Source organism: Pteropus medius, unplaced genomic scaffold (genome assembly GCF_902729225.1).
Source record: "Pteropus medius unplaced genomic scaffold, Ma_sr-lr_union100, whole genome shotgun sequence".
Taxonomy (NCBI): Eukaryota; Metazoa; Chordata; class Mammalia; order Chiroptera; family Pteropodidae; genus Pteropus; species Pteropus medius.
In genome coordinates this window covers 13,966,958-13,985,960 of record NW_024349804.1, presented here as the reverse complement: position 1 = coordinate 13,985,960, position 19,003 = coordinate 13,966,958, and the positions used below count along the sequence as shown (strand labels likewise).

Below are 19,003 nucleotides of genomic sequence, written 5' to 3'. Positions count from 1 at the left end.
GAAACTCGGTAGACGGTGGAGAGCGGGACACCTGCGGCTCCGGACCGACGCGGGGGGGGGGGGCCCTGCGCCCCAGAGAACACCATCCCCGTCGGCCCAGACCCCGGCCCGCCCCGGGCTCGCCTCCCGGGCGGGGCCGCGGGACGCGCACTGGAGCTGGAGACCCCGTCCCGGACCCGCACCCCGCCCAGTCCCGCACTTCGCCCAGCCCCTCACCTGCAGCGGCCGCGCGCGCGATGGGGTCGGATGGTCGGATGGATGGACAGGGACGCGGAAGGGGCCTCGGGCACGCTGCCGGGGGCGCGGCGAGCGCGCAGGCCACGCCCCGGCCACGCCCGTCCCGGAAGTGGCGCCTTGCCGCGCTTCCCCTTCCGGCTGGCGCGCTCCCGGGCGGGCGTTCGTACTCGTCCCCTCGGCCTTCGGGCCCCTGGCCCCGCCCCCTTCCGCGACAGAGGCCGCCGGGGGCGCCGTTCTCTTGACTGCCGGGCTGCGAAGCTTCAGGCCACGTCCGGGAGGGGTTCCGTCGTTAGCGTCCCGGCGGGTTTTGGGCCTCTTCCTGCAGGCGCCACGCGTGTTCGCGGCCCGAGGCTCCTTGCAAGGGACACTGCGGGCGGACGTCGACGAGCTTCTCCCGCCATCCATCCCGCGGTTGCAGAACCCGGGCCCTGGCAGGGGCTTGTTCTGACTGCCCACAGTCCCATTTGCCCCCCAACCTCTGCCCTAGGGGTGTGACCCTCTCTCCAAGGACCTCGGGGCTTTTGGTTCTCCGCCCTGCAAGGCGGAACGGTGGTGTCCAGCCCCGGGACCCTCCTCCCATCTTCCACGGTGCCAGCTTGGGCGCCTTACAGACACAGGCCATCACTCACGTTGGATCGACCACACACGAGTCTCTCGGTTGGACTTTCCGCTGCATCTGCTGAGCCTTAAGGCCCAGGACAGGCAGGTGGGGAAAGCGGAACGTGAGGTAAGGAGAGCAGAGGCCACCGAAAGCCACAGGCTGTAGCTGGCAGCACGCTGGCCACTGGCAAAGGAAGAGACCACAGGCAAGTGGAGGAGCTCTGGACACGAGCGCCTGGCCAGGTCCACCTCCTGCTGCTTTCTCATCGAAAATTCTTACCACCGTGGCCAGCCCTGAGTGGAAGCAGATGGGGGGAGTCTGGGAAGTCCCGTTCACCTTCCACATCAACATGTGAAGCACCACAGTCCGCCCCTGGGCACCCACACACTGCTCTCTGCACTACAGCCAAGAAAGCCCATGAGCACCTGGCCTGAAGATGGGACATTCCTACGTTCCTTACCCTCACCGGGGCAGTGGTCAGTTCCTCTGGGCTGTGCCATGCTCCCCCTTTGGGAGCCTGGGACTCGACGTGCTCCAGACAGAAGGTTAACTCCATTCGCACCTCCCACAATAGGGGGGAGGGGAGCGGCCGAGGAGAGAACACGCGGTGGATACGCATGGATTCATAACGAAATGCTAAGAACAGGCCGGTCCAAGCACCTCGTGATCTTCCCTTCGGGCAGGCCCCATCCCCTCTGGGGTCTGGCAAACTGCAAGCTGACCGACTGCTCCAGAAACCGCTGGTTAAGTGCAGGATGAAAGCGGCTCTCTTAACTTACACGCTTTCAGCCTTAACCATAACCTCTGCCTCTTCCAGTTTGTTTGGACTCGGAACTTCAGCTGCCTCCTGGGTCAGTGCGACACACCCAAGCTCCTCCCTATCCCCGCGGCTCTGGAGACCAGACCTGACACCTCAAAGCATGGGATAAAGGCACTTACGACAACGCCAGTCTTGGCTTTCAGGGTGCTTGGACTCTGGTTGATTTTTTTGATTTCCAAACTGTTTGCAAACTTCAGTTTAATTTGTAATTGAAAATATCATTTATGTATTAACGCTGAATTCTATACAGAAGACAAACATCCTTGCTTGACCAGAAACGATGCTGGCCAGAACACTGTCCCAAACCCTGCGACTCACAGGTGTGTGGAAGCTCGGTGGACCGAGGCAGAGTTTCTCATCACGCGTGCAGAAAACCATTCCCAGTTCCAAAAGCGCACGTTGTCACCAGGAGAGACGTTTTGACAGGAACTGAGGTACAGGGACAAAAACCCACACCCCATTACGACAGCCTCCGTCTCGTCGCCTCATCTGTAGAGCTATCTTTTGAGCTTCTTCCTCTTCAGAGCCCGCCACGCGCCTTCCTGTGCGGCCAGACTGTTAAAAAGTTGCTTTACTTTCCGCTTTCTCTCTGCATCCCTGAAAGTGGGGAATAAAAAAAAGCCTGTTTTTGGAGGATTCATTTTTGGCTCCTTTTCACATCTAACTCTACAGCAGTTCAGAACCACGTGGGGCCTGTGACCCCCCACGTCCAGTCCGGAGGAAGGAAATGGCCCAAGCCCGCCCAGCCCCAGGCCCAAGGGCCACTTGTGGGGAGCACGGCACGAAGGCCGCCGTCCCCGGGGCCCCCTGCCCCGGCCCCCTCACCGCTCCATGGTCTCCGCGAGCTGCATCCGGGCCAGGAACTGGTTGTCCTTGCGAATTTCCCGGACGGCGCCTTTGAATTCACGCCTGTGCTTGTGCATTAGCCTTTTCCGCTCCTGCTCCTCCCTGCTGCTCCCCTGCTTCCTTCCAAACTCGAGGCTGAAAGCAGAGGCCCAGTCGGTCCCACTGCGCGATCGGCCACGACCCTGCCACCTGACGGCTGAGCCCGCGGCCTCGACCCTGGCCCTGCGGGAGCCCGGGCGCCCGGGGGAGCGGCGGCGCTCACACTTTGACCAGCCGGGGCGTGAACAGCTTCAGAGGCACCGGCTTGCTCTTCGCGCAGATGAGGGGCTGACAGTGCTGCTCCTGGGCTTCCATGTCCATCAGCGTGCCTCGAATCAGCTCCTGAAACACGTGAAAAGACGGGTGAGGGGCCCCCCCACTGTAGCCTCACGGACTCCTCCAACAGGCTCTGTGGTCTCGGGGACGGGGGACAGAGAGCCGCCTCCAGACCCTCCTGCTGTCAGTTCCCCCACCGGGCCTTCACCTCATCGGCTGATAAAGGGGTGCACAGAAGCTGTGCCCAAGGTGTGGCCGTGATGGAGCAGCACCGTCTTGCTGACGGGGGAGGGGGCTGCACGAGCGGCGCCTGTCCTCCGTCACCGCCCGTGGGCAGGACGGGAGGGTGTGGGCCTGGGCGCTGGGAAGTGGAGGCGGCTGTGCTTCCAGCCTTAGCAAATGCGACAGCGCCTTCTTCCCCAGAGAAACTCGTCTGCACGGGGCGCCAGTGACACGCCTCGCAAGGCCCGCGGGGAGTCGCACCCGACGGAGAGCCACACCACGGGGTGCCCACCGGGACCGAGCCCCCACCAGCCTGTGAGCTGACCCCCCTTCTACCCCAACAGAAAGAGCCAGACGGCCAAGATGCTTTTGTTACAGCCTTGGCTTCCTAGAGAGTTGGCTGGTGCTTCTGAGGAACTTGCTAGAAGCCAGCTCGCTGATGCTGGTTCCATTCCTTTCCCCTCGCGTAGGTGTGTCCTGGAACTCAGGCTCCCTGCACCACAGACACAGCCATCCCCCAGCCCATCTGGCAGTTCATCTGAGGTGAAATGCCCAGGCTCCACGAGGACTACACGCAAAGTATGACCAACTCAGTTCACCCAAGTCCAGGAGCCCCTGTGGTCCCTTGGCCAGCCCAAATCCCACAAGGCTTGACAGCCACTCTGCTCTTTCAACTAAATGGCAAGCCACAGCCAGGTCCATGGTAGGTGGAGGCAAGGTAGGGACAGGTGTTGACACCTCAGCCTCATCGACCTTCCACAAGATGACATGATGTCCTCACAAGCCCATGTCCCGAGGAGCTGGAGGGTCACACCGTGGAGAGGCTGGGGACGCGCGGGGACCAGTCACAAAGCTCTAAGGAGGGCATTCTAGGCAGAGGCAAGGGCACGTGCGACGGCCCTACGCGGAGGTCGGAGCGTGTGCAGGGCAGGGCCAGGCCGCCGGAGGGACGACATCCTGACAGGACCCTGTTCTGTGGAAGGACGGGGAGCAGGTACGGACGGATGAGGGCAGAGCTGAAGGCCTGCCACAGCATGGTGGCCGAGACACTCATCCGAACGTCCACTGGGGCGTCCAGGGCAGAGGGAGTGCGGCAGTGTCTGTCACCTCGTACAGGATGGTGGCACTGTCTTCAGAAAACCCACGTGGCCCAGGAAGGGCCGGGGCCCAGGCCTGGCGGGCAGTGGGCAGGCAGAAGGGGGCATGTGACAATGGAACAGTTCTTGGATAAACCCCAGGTCCAGACTCGCTCGCGCGGTAGTTCTCGGAGGTTCTCACTGTGACCCTGTTTCCCATTTGTCCCTAACCTGCAAACATGGTGTCCTCGATGAGGGCTGCAACCCCAATGGCAAGAACGTTGCTCACTGGCTCCCCATCGGGACAAGGCCGAGCTGGGGCAGAGTGCCCTGGGGCCAGGGGCCTCACCTGGAGCTCGCGGGGGTGACTGCAGCTGGCCAGGTGCTCTGTCAGGAGGGCTCTGAGGGGCCTCACGATGTCGTGGAAGGACGGCAGGCCACTGTACATGAGCACACAGCGCTTCACCAGGGCCAGGCACACGGCCAGGCAGGACAGCCTGCACGGGCGACAGCCAGCTTCAGGGCAAGAGACAACAATCCCGGCAAAGACCAGTGTCCCCCGAACGACCGTGAAAAGCCCAACGTGGGTGGCAGTAGATAAGCTGACACCGAGGAGAACAGCACGTGTCCCGAAGTGGGAGGCTTGTCGTGGAAATGTGACGCCAGCGTGAAAACTGGCTCCTGCTTTAGTTTCTAAATTATCTGAAAAATCAGGCAGATATGTCATGAAAATAATAACAGATTCTGGGAAAGTTACTTTTTTCATGGAAGGAATTGCCATCAGGACTCGAATAGGTTTTTCTAGAGAGAACATACAGATGGCCAACAGGCACATGCAGGGGTGCTCAGCACCACTAGTCATCAGGGAGACGCACATCAAGGCCACAGCGAGACACCACCTCACGCCCAGTAGGACGGCTACCGTGGCTGCTGCCGAAAGACCCAGAAAACAGCACGTGCTGGCGACGTGAGCAACAGCCTTGTGCACTGTGGGCGAGACTGAGATGGACAGCAGCGTGCATGGCCGTGCCTCAGAAAACCAACAGGACGGCCACGTGACCCAGCAGCCCACTTCTGGGTCTGGGCCCACGAGAGCTGAAAGCAGGGTCTGCAAGTGGTGTCTGCACACCATGCTCACGGCAGCGCCACTCGGCGCGAGAACGTGGAAGCCGCCCGACCCCCTGGCGGAGGAAAGCGTACGCGAACGTCCACCCACACGAGGTGTGTTACTCAGCTTGAGAAAGGACAGGAATCCTGCCATCGGCCACATGGATGAGCCCGGGGACACTGTGCTCGTGGAACAAGCCCGTCACAGAAGGACCAACACCGAACGGGAGGCGGTGACGGCCGCGCGGCAGTGTGAGCGCACGCGGTACCCCTGGACGCGCAAACGCTTCGGACGGCAAGTTTCGTCGTGTGTGTTGTATCACGATAAAAACAACAAAAAGGCCAGTGCTCCCCGTCCTTGCCGGACGGAGTGTCGGAGCCCCACGGGAGTCCTGCTCGGACCGAAGCCCACGCGGAGGGGGCGGGAGGCGGCTGCGGCTCCCAGCCCTCGAGCACGATGTGTTCCGTCCACACCGGCTGTGCTTTTTCAGCGGAGTTCGCGGTTGGCACTGTACAGGCCTCCCACCTCCGTGGTTAATTCCTAAGCGGTTTGTTCTTTTTGACGCTACCGTAAATGGGGGTGGTTGTGAGTCCTTCGCTCACGGGTGGAAATGCACTTGATGGCTGTGTGCGGACTTTCTGTCCTGCTACGTCGCCAAATTCGTTGACTGAATCTAACAGTCTCTGTCTGTGGAGTTTAGGACTCCACGTAAGTGCGTGTCACCTGCAAACGGAGACACTGGGGCACCCTCGGGTGCCAGGTCCCGGTGGGGCCCGGGCTGCACAAACCTGATGTGGTTGGCCTCGGTCTCCGTCCGGGCTGGTGGCCCACTTGCCCAGTGCAGGGCGAGGCTCCTCCTCTGCCACGTGGCCGTGTCCTCTTCATCAGACACCAGGAGCAATTCCGAGTTCTTGCCAAGGGCTCTGAAAGGGTGCACCAGAGTGTAACCTGAATCGCAGCGGGACAGGGACAGGGACAGAGAGGGCCTGAGTGTTACTGGGCTCACGGGCACCAAAGCCTTTAGCAAGTTCACTCTTCACAAACGCGCTGCTTTTTACTGTGCAGATAGATGATGACGGCCTCGGCGGGCACTGGGGCCACGCCCAAGAACAGACCAGGTCCCTGCCCTCGCGGGGGAGACAGGCCGTAAACGCCACCGGATGACGCGGATGGAGCCGGTGGAGTGTTAGAAGCCGTGAACAAGGGAAGCAGCGAAGGTTAGGGGTCAGTTGGGAGTGCAGGACACGCCCTGTCACCCAGAACAGCAGATGTGGCGGAAGGAGCGGCCGGGGAGGGCAGAGGGCCTGCTGTGGTCTGGGCTCAGCACAGTGGGTGGGTGAGCGAGCGGTGACCGGGCAAAGGGAGAGGTGCAAGTGGCAACAGCAGTCCACCTGCCCACTGCCCGGCCGTGTCCGGGACGTTCCGTACTCTGCCCTGACATCCGTCTAACGACAGGCTTCCCTGGGCATGACCCCGCCTGTCCTGTGCCTGCCACGCAGAGTGCGTCAGTGCGGCCAGCGCGGAGCCACACGCAGGACGGTCCCGTTATGAGGTTACGCGGAGAAGGCAAAAGGACAGGCATTTAGTGCGCACGAGGCACAGTCCCCAAGGTCTGGAACAGCTCTGCCCCACTGGCACTTCCGAGGCAGACAGGCACAGCCGGCCAAGGGGACAGAGGCCAAGCGCAGTCTCTCGGTGGTCCCGAGGGGGGAGCCCTGTGTGGGGGGAGCTCTGGAAGGCTGTGGTCTGCGTCGCGGGGTGCCCGGGGGAGTGGGGAGGGCCGCGCTGAGAACAATACAATCAAGAGCTGAAGTGCGCCCCAGAACCCTGCCTTTGAGTCGCTCTCTTTCCCAAATCCCAAGACCAGAGGCGCGCAGAGCGGTGCCCGACACCATGGGGGCCATGCGGTGCGTGACAGTCTTGCTGCCACACAAAAAAAGCAAAGAATGAGATAAATCTCCACTGTGTAGTTTACATGATTCAAAACGTAAAAACACTGTCATTGCAATGCACGATCAGTGCAGTGCAGAGCGCCGAGACACTCTGGGCTGTCCCTCATGCAGAGCGCGTTTCTGCTGACTCCCCATGTGGCTCCTGGCTACCGATTCGCACCCAGGACAGAGTCCTGACCTCTTCGGAATGTGGGTGTGCACACACGTCCACACAGAGAAGAGGCTGAGCTCTGCTTTCCCACCTTCCCGTATTCTAAACTTTTTACAGCGCGTATGAATTACTTTCAACAGTCTTTTAAAAAACCCTGAAGTACGATATACTCGAAGCGGCAACCTCCGATCGACTCACCCGGACTCTGGCTGTTTGGAGCTGCTATGTAAAGGATGCCCAGGAGAAAGTTAATCAGCTCAGGGACGAACCTCCGAGACAGAGACACGTAGTCCAGGAACACGCAGCACACGAACAGACCCTTCACCGCGTCTTGGAGAGACAGGACGGGGCACTGGTGGAGGAACGGGGCTCGGTGACCAGCCGGGACGAGGTTCCAGACACCACATGGGGCAGACAAGCTGCTCCTGGGTGAGCTGTGTGCTCGAGGTTGCCAACACGGGAGGGGGAGCTGCCGAGGGGAACCCCTGGTACGGAGTCGGCCCGGAGGCGCAGGCACAGCTTCGTGGACACTAAGACGCCCCCGGGGCTGGGGGTCACAGTGAGCACAGCAGGTGCGCCCAGTCGAGGGACGGAGCCCTGTGGGCCTTTTTAAGCCAAAGAGAACAGAACCCCTCTCGGACCCGAGGCCTTCTCCACTAACTTGAAAGGCTGTTCCAGGTGCTAAACCTGACTCCCGCCTGGTCAGGGGCTGCTGCAGCCGGCTCTGGGAAGGAGCAGGGCCACCACCGACTGGGCCACTGCCTTCACAGGCCCCCTAAGAGGAGCTGCTCTTGCGCCCGGCCCAACGGTCAGCCTCCAGATCCTGACTCTGACCCAGCTGTGCTCTCGCTCAGCAAGGCCCGGGGAGACACTGACTTTGATAGAGCGCGTCTGACCGCCTACGTGTGCGCGTGGGGACATACCTTTGTGAGCAGCTGGCTGAGACACACCAGCGCAGGCGTCACGACGGGGTGCCGGAAGTCAGAGGTCGGAAATAACATCCCAGCAATTTTCAAATAAATGAGCTGCCGAGAAAGTGTAATCACACAAATCAAAGCAGGGGAAACGAAGTTTGGAATACCGCCTCTTAAAAAGGCTCAAGAACAAAACAGGTTTTGAAGCTCCTGCAATGCTGTGCTGTCATTGGCCTTGTGGCCAGGGCCAGGGGCCCCCCGGGAGGCATCAGCATCCCTCGGCTGCCGCTCCATACCCGCTAGAGCACCCCCACTTGCACGCTACGCACAGCTGGCCCCTTCTGGAACATGTGGGGTTCTCTAGTGGGCTGTGGGGGGCACAGGGTGGAGCTGCACTGCCCGGGGAGCCGGCAGTGTTTATGGCCCCAGGCCCGGCCTGCTGTACCGGGGCATCAAGTCCACGGCTTAAGTCGCTGCAGGTCACCCTGGAAACTCTGGGGATGGGCCACCTCCTGCACCCATGCACACTGTCATCAGCCCTCCGTGGACACCAGACAGCACTGGGCTCCTGGCAGCTGCCGGCCTATAGCTGGACAAAGCGAGCCCCAGCTTACCACGTCCAAACCCGGAAACACCGCCCGGCCTTTCGCCTCGACCATCCCTTCCATCTCGTGCATGGCGTCCCGGAGGACGAACTTCATGCAACTGCTCGCAGATTCAGGAAACATCTGGCACAGATTATACAACTGCCTGTGGATCAGACACTCGGGTCAGGGGAGAATGACTCCAGACACCGAAACACAGAAGACCTCCCAACCTCCCAAGCTGCCGTCTTCCTGTGACGTCAGCTGCTGACGGCACACCTGAACCGGAAGCCCCTGAATGAGCCAGCCTACCCCTCACAGGTATCTGGCTGGCCTTCTGGGAGCCAGAAGACCTTTGTGACTGTATTTGTAATAACTTGTCCTCAGACTTGCCACTTGTCACCATCCGGCCAGAACCTGTAGCGGTGGCCACAGGAAAGCTCTGCTTGTGGTCACAGGACCGTGAGAGTGTGGTCTATGCGCCGATGTGGACTGGTGCTTCACGGATCGCTCACCAGCCCTTCTGACATAGTAGGAGCTGCTGGGCACCACGGGGCCACATGCTCTCACTGGCCTACACCTTCCCCCCGCTGGGGGGGCCACGAGCCAGCACGTGGGTCTCTGCCTCAGGGGGTTTTTGCTGCGGGGAGGGTCTGGGACCAACTGCCGACCCTGCACAGGGCAGGACCAGGTGAACAACAAGGGCCCGGGTCACCTGAGCCTGCCGGGTTCCACTGTGGCAAGGCCTGGGGCGACAGCAGGCTGCTGTCTACTGTGCACTCCAAAACCCTCAGTGCCCCAGGCAGAGCTGGAGAAGCCGGCGAGTGAGAATCAGCCGGCAAACACCGGGCCAACCCGAAGGGCCGCGAGGGCCTCGGAGTCGCTGTTTGTCACTGAACCGTCTACCTCTAGGGGCCGGGAGCAGCGGGCTGCCAGCGAGGCCAGTCACGAGGTCAGCCTTGAACGCTCGGCCAGGTCTCCTCATGACCCTGACCAGGACGGAACCGTCCAGCTAGCTGGCTGCCCGCCCGCTTCACTTACACGACCAGCTTGTCGATCGTTCCGAGGGCCGGTGGCTCGTCCGTAGCCAGATCTCCAATGTACTCCAAAAGGAAGCCGAATAGTTTCTGCAGGACACAGAAGGACAGTCAGTGCTGCCCTCGAGGTCAAAGCACAAGCAGGCCACGTGCCGTCACCCAGGCTGGCTATAGCGGGACGGGCCGCCGGCAGCGACCTGCTGGGTCCTGGGAGTGGTGGACACCAGGTTGGGTGAGGGTCTGCGATGTGGCGGGCAGCAGCCAAGCCTCAAAACGCAGCAGAGGACGCACCCTGGGCGTGGGCTGCTTGGTGACTGTGGCAGCCGCCGGGAGGGGCCGGCAGGGGCACGGACGCTGGTTTCCTTGAGTCCAGCTTGGCCACTCGACGGCCACGAGAGGCAAACCCGCCTGTGAGCTGCGGCGTGCGTGTGGCCTCCTGCCGGCTCCGAGGTGACAAATGTCTGGGCTCGGCTCCCACCCACCCCGGCCCCCCGCCTCGCACCCTGTCCACCCACGCTGTGCGGCAGGGCACGCTGGGCGAGCGGCCGCTCTGGGCACCAGGCCCTCCCGCAGCGCAGCCCCGACACGCTGGCGGCTCCGTGGTCCCCCGCGCACCTCTAGCTTCGCTCTGTTCCCCGCCGCGAGGCTTGGGTGGTGGCATTTCTGGATTCTTTCCAGCACCAACAGCTGCTCTTCCGTCGGCCTTCCGGATAACAGCGATTTCAGGTCCTCGCAGGCTTCGGGGGCTGTCAAGATAGTGAGAACGACTCTTGTTCCTGGCAACGGAAGCTCACCCTCAGGCGTCAGCAACGTTACTTCTTTTGCCTTACTGAGGGACGAGCCAACCCACTGGTAAATACTGCATCACGTCTCTGGCCACAAGGCTATGTGCACACCTGGTGCGTGCTCCAGCGGGTCCCAGGTGTCAGGGCTGGGCGTGGGCACCGAGCATGGCCTCCGTGGAGGACGGACCTGCAGCCCATCTACGGGGAACCTGCCTGCGCCCCGAGGCGAGCCGACAGCACCAGGCTGTTCAGAATGAGCCGGAAGGAGCCACACGAGCAGAGCAGTGTCACCCCCAGACCCCCACTGACCGGAGGCTGCTGTCACGCAAGCCAGCCTCACCCGCGAGTCTGTCCTCTCTGGAAACAACCTTAAGCCAGAGGATGACGTAGGACTGTGTACGAGAACTGGACGATTTCTCTCTGTGTGCCCGAGAAAGCGACAGCCTGTTCTACGTAAGATGTTCTGTGGCTGAACAAGAGTGCCCAGGTCTCTGTGCTGGGTCTCTGCGGCGGCCACCTGCCCACCGCAGAAGGCTGACCTTTAAAAACCGGCAGGAAGACACGTCTGCGGGGAGCTGTGTCTGCCCTCACCCTGCTGTGGGCCCACAGAACTGTCTGCGGTACCGCGGCCAAGGCTGACAGTCGTGCCAGGCCCGACAGGCCCCAGGACACACCGGACAGATGCTGAGGAGGTGACTGTGCCCGTCTACCAGCCAGGACTTTACAGACAGTGCCGAAGCGTCCAGGAGGGCACCCTCAGTCCCCACTACCCCGCGAGGCTGACTTATGGCCACGCTGAACGTGATCGCGAGCTCTGAGAACCCGGCCAGCCGTCACCTGCGAACACGTAGGGCAGCTCGGTGCTGGCGGCTTCCCCACTGCCGCCTGGCGACACGTGCCCAGAAGCCCGCTGCTGCGCCTGCCCTGGCCGCTCGCGCTCCCCCTCGCTCTCTCCGTCAGACTCCAGGTCTGAGTGGCCCTCTGAGCCACTGCTGTCCTCCGCATCGTCCTCCCTCGTGTCCTCGCCCGCATCCTCTGCGCTCTCACGGTCGCTGGCCTCCCCGCTCTGCTCTTCCTCGACGTTCATCTTTCCGTCCTAGGACAGGATGCGGGCGTCACGAGCCGGGAGACAGCGGCTGGGCTCCCTGCGACTACGCCGGCTGTGCACGCGCGCTCTCGCCCCACGCTGCGTCTGTCCACTGGCTCGGGCCTCCCAGCCCACCCCCTTCGATGACGCCCTGACCTGCAGGGGCCACAGGCCCGGGAACCATGTTGCCCAAACCCTCCTCCAGGACACTGGGCTCCAGCAGCCACCACCAGCTTTGGGGACAGGGGACAGTGGGGACAGCTGGTTTCCTGGCACTTGGGCTGCACCTGGAGGTGGTGGGACCCCAACATCTGGGATGTTTACAACTTCCATTTGTGATAAACCTATTAAACAAAATCCCAGAAAATGTGTTTTTTTTTAGATTAAAAGGGAAAACCAAGGCAAACGTCTTACTTTGTAGGACAGCAAACGCCTGTCATCTTGATCTAGTATGAAGCCATCACTTAAGTCATCTGCTGACGTATGTTTGGGTTTAGTATCTTCATCCTCATCCTTTCCACGCATCCTTCGGAGTCTGTCGGCCTGAGCAGGACAGAGAGGACTCGTGAGCCATGCCCGTCGCATGCGTGACGAGGAGGCAGGCCACCTGCTCTCCTGCCAGTCTACCGTGCCCAGCTCTGCTTTCAGGCTGGGTCAGACGTGCAGATACATGGCATCCTTTGGAAAACGCTATTTAACAAAAATAACAACAAATACTGTGGCAGAACTATTCTCCCGTCACCAGGAAGGCGAACCTGTCACCTGAGGTCCCTCTGGCCAAACGCGCCAGCCTGCCCGACCCTCGCTGGCCGATCTGTAGCGTGGGGGGACGGATGGCTCGCAGCGAGGCCCACCGTGGGCCACGGGAGAGCACGTGGCGGACCCGGGAAGAGGCCCACGATGCAGCCACAGTGCAAAGGCCAGGTGCGGGACAGCATGTGTCTTTCAGTTGTGTTTTAATATAATGAAACTTAAAAAAAAGTTTTTAGGGCACAGAAAAAAGTGAAGAAGGCAGAATACTATATTGTTAGCAACTGTTTTGAGGTAAGAGGTCTGTGTGAGTTGTCCATTTTATATATGGTGTATCTGCTTATTACCTATACATTTTTGCCCTTACAGTCCAAAAAAAATACATTTATAGCAAAATAAAAAAACTTTAAATAGCCTCAAAAAAATCCCTGATTCAAACCGAGTGTCTTCGTCTCGCCTTACAAAACAAAGCAGTGAGGCCTGAGATGAAGGTCGCAGAGGTCCCCAACACGGCTGGGGCTCCCCAGTGCCAGGCTGTCACCGTCGCCCGTACCTCCAGGTTCTTGAGCCGCTCCTGTTCCTCCTTCGCCAGTTCCTCTTCCGTTTTCATCCTGTTCGAAGGCTGTGCCTTCATTTCAAAGCCAAGCTCACGAACCATCACGTCATATGCATCAGGCTAGGGCAGAAAGGAGGACTGTTTCATCCCGAGTAGTTTTTTTTAGGAGAAAAGGCCTATGCGGCTCACTAGCTTCCTGCACGTTCTACTCGTGGCTGACGCCATCACGGGAGCAGCTGACCCCACACCCTGAGTCTTTTCTTCTGGGGGAGAAGTTGTTCTCATCAGACTTGAGGATATTTTTAGGTCACATAGGACTCTGAACTTCTAGAAAGTTCTCCTCAAAATATATCTACTCTAATAAAACTAAACACTGCTTAGCCAGGTGTTAAGCCCCCAAGGGAGAGCTCAGGTGAAGGTTACAGCAACGGCGGGGTGACTCACAAAGCCCCCCCAACAGCCACATGACCAGGTGAGAGCCTCATTATTTCCCAGAAACCAGTTACTCAAACAAACGCAGCTTTGTCAGTGAGTGGGACTGAGGGGGTGCGGTGGGGACCAAATGCCGTTCGCAGGGGAGACAAGTAAACGAATTAATTCGAACCCGGGCTGGCGGTCCCCCGCACTGGGAAACTGCCATGCTCTTTAGCGAACGTTTTTGAGTGGACGCTGAAGTCATCTTTAGTCTACTTCCTCCCTGAGGCCACACGTTTCAGATGACCTGCTAAAAGTTCTGCAGAAACTTAGGTCCTAACAGAAACGGGGACCAGAGGTGGTGACGCCAAGGCCCCAGGCCAGGAGGACGCCTGGTCATGGCTTTTTCTCTAGAGAAGGTGGTGTCCGCAGACGTGCGCTCAGCGTGCGCCCGCACCACAACCCACCGTGGGTTTCTCCTGCTCTCTGTTCCCCGGCTTGGGCGCCCTGCGTGCCAGGAGCGCCCGGATCTCCCGCCAGTCCTGGTCCAGCTTCTCCGTGAGCTCCAGGGCATCTTCTCGCCGGGCTTGTCTCTCCCTCTGAGAAGGAAGCAGAGCGCGCACCGTGACTGTGAGGCTCCAGCCACAGCCGATGCCCGGATGTGCCAACGGGAAAAAGAGACCGTGGGGATCAGTGTCCCAAAAGCAAGGCTACAGAATCCCATCAGACGGCGCTGCCTGCGTAAACTACTCGCTGTGGGCGGAACGCAGTGATGCTTTGCAAATCTGGACACACGTCAAAACACGGAAACCAACCAACCAACAAAACCCAGAGCCACAACGAACCACCAGCAGTACATATGCTTGATGAAGCTTAAAATACTCCTGTTCGAAACGAATGCTTTTACTGAATTCATAGAAAAGGGCAAATCCGGCTGGGAAATGTGCAGGGAGAGACGGTGCGAGAACACACAGGGCCGAGTCTCTGCCGTGACCAGCGCACCTTCTCCCGCTTCGACTCCGCGATGAGCTCCTCGATCAGTTCTTTGCGGGATCTGGGTCTCTCCCCGTCCTCGCCCGGCTGTGGTGCCGGCTTCTTGTGAAGGGGCTCGCCGCCTCCAAAATGCGCCGCCGTCAGCTCGGCTGCAGACAGAGCAGAAAGTCTGCTGTGAGGCCGGGGCACCGCCCTCTGCCAGTTTCCCCAGGTGCGGCCCTGGGGACTGACCCCAAGTTCAAGGACGACGCCTCACACCCACCACGGGCCTGAGACCCCAGGCACAGTGGCGCCTCAGCAACACCCAGGACAAGCCACTCGCAGGAAACCCAGAGACAGAAAACCACCAGCTGGCCATACCCCAGGGAGTGGGAACACGGCTGGTTGCCAGGGCGTACAACAGAAATCAAACACGGGGAGGATCACCGAATTGGAGCAGGGTAAAACCCTCTAAAAAATCCCATTCCTTGGATGAGAAAATAGAGGCTGAGATGTTAAGTGACTTGCTCCAAATCTCATACCAGTAACAGAAAGCCTTTTAGGCTTTTTTTTTCTAGCTGCTACCTGTCGCTTTCTAACTCCACCAGCCATGGGGCGGAGCTGGGGTCCACAGTCTTGCACCCCCACCACGGCCATTTGGTACTTTGTCGTTGAAGCTGCCACAGGGTTACCTCCCTGCCACACCTGTGCAGGTGGACAAGCCACCCTGTTCCTTTGAGCTCCTGGATGAAATGAGCTAGGGTGAAGTTCAAATAAGATCGGGGATATGAAGTACTGTCTCAGCCTGCAAAGCCACTGTCTCCTTATCGACAGCTACAGCTGCATCTGCATACTCACCTTCGTAAAGTCCTAAAACTAAAACAGTAAGACGCCTGTTTCACATGGAATTTCTTGAGACTGATGATCTGTGACACGTTACCCAAGGATATTTTTCAAGGTCTCCAAGAAGGGCAGGAAGAAAGTCCGACGCTGAGCAGACTGCCCCCGTTCCCAGCCCTTACCGGACAGGGCTCCCCGTTCCTCAGCGTCACTGTCGCTATCAACAATGTCATTATGCTTTTCGATGTCTGCCAAAGACTGGCCGTAATGAGTTAATTCTTCATCTTCGTTTAGGTTGTAGATGTTTTTTTTTTCATGTTGTCGCTGACAGAAGAGAAAAAAAAAGTCTGTTTCCTAAAATTTGCACATCCCTTTAATAGCAAAAACTAAGTATTTTCTATTACTTGTACAACACGACAGTGTAGCCCAAGCAGCTTTAAGATTGTTCTCGGTTATCTGAGTCATGATTCACTATAAACAGAACCCACAGAAGGCAAATAACTCGACAGGTCGGGCTAAGCTTTCGGTACGTCACACAGCTTTACGTTCCGCTATCTGCTCGCTCTCCACCCGCCCGAGGCGAAGGCAGCCACTTTAGTCAAAACTCTGGGACACAGCACTGCCATGCACTCTGGTCGAGCCGCTCGTCCACCCAGCTGAGATCCGCAGAAGGCTGCGTCCCCTTTGGCCTGGCCAGACCAGGGACAGGATTTAAGGTCCCCCCAGTGTACCCAGTGAGCCAGTGCCCACAGACCCGCGGAAACTGCCTTCTCCTTGTGCTTCTGTGTGAAAGGGCGGCCGAAGGTACCTGCCAGCTGTTTGCCATACCTGCTGTTCCAGAGCGAACCTCTTCAGCATCTTCTCCTCCAGGCTTACGTTGCTATTGTACTCCCCAAGGCGCTTATCCACGAACACATTGGACTTATCCCTCTCCTTGTATTCTTTTAGTAAAGTCCGGCAGCGCTACAGGAGAGATGATAAACGATTGCACAAGGGACCTGGCACTGCGCTCTGAGGCTTGGTGACCTGAGTTCCCAAAGGGGAAATGCTCCCACAGGGGACACAATGGCTCTAATGCGTTGGAAGATGCATGCCACCTGGCCATTTTGTGTGCCTCTGGCCACCGAAACCAAGTCCACCCACCCGAGGCGAAGAAAAAAAAGGGGCTCTTCTGCTGGCTGCAAAGAGAGTCCTTGACGGCTGAGGGGACCTGGGCTGCTGCAGTGCAGTGGAGGCTGAGGACCAGGGCGCCTCAGTGCTTCTGTGCCCAATGTGAAGGTTAAAGAGAAATGACAGCCGCCGGACAGAAAGCAAGACTAAGCCCTGAGAGGCCACCGCACCAGGCGAGGAAGCTGGCGGTCCTGGCTGAGAGGATGGAAACACTTTCCCCAAAGCACCAAGGTTCTACTAATTCCTCCAGATGCCTGAGCTTCTTCTGGGGGCCAAGCACCAGGATTCAGAGGAAGCAGCGAGGCTGGCCGGCCTCCAGCCCTTCCGCCCCCAGCCCTTCAGCACTGAGGAGGGAGCTGGACCCGTCAGACACCAGAGGCCCGAGCAACCTATGTCACTTAGGTGTGGGGCTTGGGAAAGTATCAGAGTGATGACTTGGGCTCACCCTTGAGATCTGGAGGATAAGAAACTTTTTGGACAAACTGAGTTGTAAAAGGCAAAACAAGGACAATAGGTTCGGGCCAGCTTGTGAAAGAGTGACAATGACAAGCTGAGACATTCAGGGATGATAGCTACCGTTTAGAGAATCCTTACTGTGCTAAATGCACGATCTTACTCGATTCTTACAACCACCATGATCGATGAAATGTGTATTATCCCCACTTTAGAAATAAGAGGACTGAGGCTGAAGTGAACACAAACGTCTGTTCTAGAGCCCACACTATCTCATCCCCCACAGCTGCCCTGGGCTGCGTAATGGGAGACTTGTCGAAATCAATGGGAAGTTTGTCTTGTTTACAGTACATACTGCCAGCTCCATACTTGCAGTAAGGATGACATCTGATTCAATTTGAAGACCAACTGGATCGCACACTGTGTAACAGAATACAGAGCATGTGCCCTTAAAGGCGGCGGCCAGAACAGAGCTTAAATGTAAGTGCTCAGTGGAGCATAAAGTCTTCACAGACGCTAAAACCCAGTGCAAGCTCCAGCCCTTCCCAGCGGTATGTTAGGAAATTCACGCGTCATTTCTGTGCCCTAATTTTTTTTTTTTACCAACCTACTAATGTGTCTTCTTCAGAGAAACAATAAATATTGTTCAACAAACCAATGAATAGGTAGGTCTTAGAAGCTGCATATAGAATGCCACTTGTAGAACTGAACTTGAAAGGTACAGAATACTCTGGGACCATCAGCACAGGACAGATAAAAGCTGTGACACTTTCCATAGAAGGTAGCATTTCAGTTACCCCGCAAGGGACAAGGTCATGTGCTTCAAAGGAGAGATACCCTCATTCTTCAAACATCTATTGAGCAACCTATGTAGTCCATTATTCTGTGAAGAAAAAAGATCTATGGTCCCTGAACCAGTAGAGTTCAAAGTCTAACAGAGGATGCCATGGCAGCACAGAAGTGATGAACTCTGCCCCAGGGAGCTGGATGAGGAGTCCCACGTGTGCGGGGACGGACAGTTTTCCAGGGGAAGGTCAGTTTTCCAGGGGAAGGTCATCCTAGCCCATGCAAAAGCAGAGACGTCAAGATAAGAACAGTGACTGGCGCAGGAGGTATATGCCCCATGACACCAAGCTGTCCCGCACACTGTCCTAAGGACTTTAAAGGGACACATTTGATCCTCCCCAGAGCCCTACGATCTCCGTGTCACGGATGAGGAAACTGAGGCGCGGGGAAGTAACCAGCTTGCCCAAGGCCTCCCAGCTAGCCACTGTGTGGCCCAAGTCCTGGCCGTCCAGCTGCCGAGTCCGGCTGCGCAGAAAGAGATTCAGACATCACGCAGAGGCGCGCGGTGGTCGGGTTCAGAGTCGAGAGACAGAGAGGAGACAGAGAGGCCGGGCGGGGCGCTCCCAAATGAGCCCGCAGGGGTAGGCGCCGTCCCTGCTCTCACGCGCGGCCCGGGACAGGGGGCGTCCATCCGGGAGGGGGTGCCCACTGGGGCGGGGGGCGCCCGCTTACCTTCTGGATGGCCCGCGCGCGCGACACCCCAGGCAGCCCTACGTCGTGGCGCGTCTTCCTGCCCAGGACCTGGAACTTCTGCCTGTTGACTTTTACTTCGAACGGGTTTGAGTTGGGCCTTGTCCCGCCACCTCGCGCTCCCGCCGGAGTCTTCGTGCGCGCCCCGGCCGCCCTGGCCTTCCCCATGGCGTACAGTCACCGCGCCCCAAGGCGCCCGACCCTGCGCGGCCTCTGAGACCCGGCGGCGGCGAGCCCCAGGCAGGCGGCGGAGAACGGGTTCCTCCAGGAAACACGTGCGGGGACACTGGAGCCGTCCCCGCCCTCGTGTCGCGATAACTGAGTCAGCGAGAAGAAGAACCATGAGGCTCGGCCCACTCGCCTGTGCGCCGAGCGACTACAACTCCCAGCAGGCCACGCTCGCCCGCAAGCCGCTTCCTCCCCGCGCGGGGCCTGCTGGGAGCTGTAGTGCCCCGCGCAGCGCCGCAGCCGCCTCAGGCGCGGGCGAGGGGCGCACTCACACTCAGCCCTCTGCGAAGCCGTTAGCGGGGAGCCGGCCGCGGTGCGAGCAGGCGGCGGCGGCGGCGGCGGCAGTAGC

The 19,003-nt window shown here is 59.1% G+C and overlaps 1 protein-coding gene across 2 annotated transcripts; it reads right to left on the bottom strand.

The window, feature by feature from the left end:
* Positions 1-1,799: 1,799 nt before the first annotated feature.
* On the bottom strand, positions 1,800-18,761 carry NOP14 (NOP14 nucleolar protein). 2 transcript variants are annotated; one of them, XR_005647678.1, is made up of 18 exons: positions 18,409-18,761; positions 16,096-16,230; positions 15,450-15,591; positions 14,458-14,597; positions 13,923-14,054; positions 13,039-13,161; positions 12,150-12,278; positions 11,486-11,744; positions 10,479-10,609; positions 9,868-9,953; positions 8,857-8,992; positions 8,252-8,353; positions 7,527-7,680; positions 6,014-6,173; positions 4,467-4,633; positions 2,767-2,885; positions 2,484-2,639; positions 1,800-2,255 (listed from the first exon to the last, which is right to left on the bottom strand). XR_005647678.1 is itself a non-coding variant. In XM_039838246.1 (18 exons), exons 1-18 carry the CDS (start codon positions 18,592-18,594, stop codon positions 2,156-2,158), a joined length of 2,538 nt encoding a protein of 845 aa, XP_039694180.1. In that variant the 5' UTR covers positions 18,595-18,759; the 3' UTR covers positions 1,800-2,155. The 2 variants fall into 2 exon arrangements, 1 of the variants encoding a protein (XP_039694180.1); XM_039838246.1 differs by having other exon boundaries at positions 4,467-4,614; positions 18,409-18,759.
* Positions 18,762-19,003: the final 242 nt, after the last annotated feature.

Bases quoted from the DNA above. Each gene is read 5' to 3' on its own strand.
- NOP14 (XM_039838246.1), bottom strand. From the start codon at position 18,594: ATGGGGAAGGCCAGGGCGGCCGGGGCGCGCACGAAGACTCCGGCGGGA. The intron at 16,231-18,408 runs GTAAGCGGGCGC...TCTCTCCTGTAG, and splicing joins GCGCGCGGGCCATCCAGAAG to CGCTGCCGGACTTTACTAAA. The intron at 4,615-6,013 runs GTTTGTGCAGCC...TCGCCCGTGCAG, and splicing joins ACCGAGGCCAACCACATCAG to GCTGTCCTGCCTGGCCGTGT.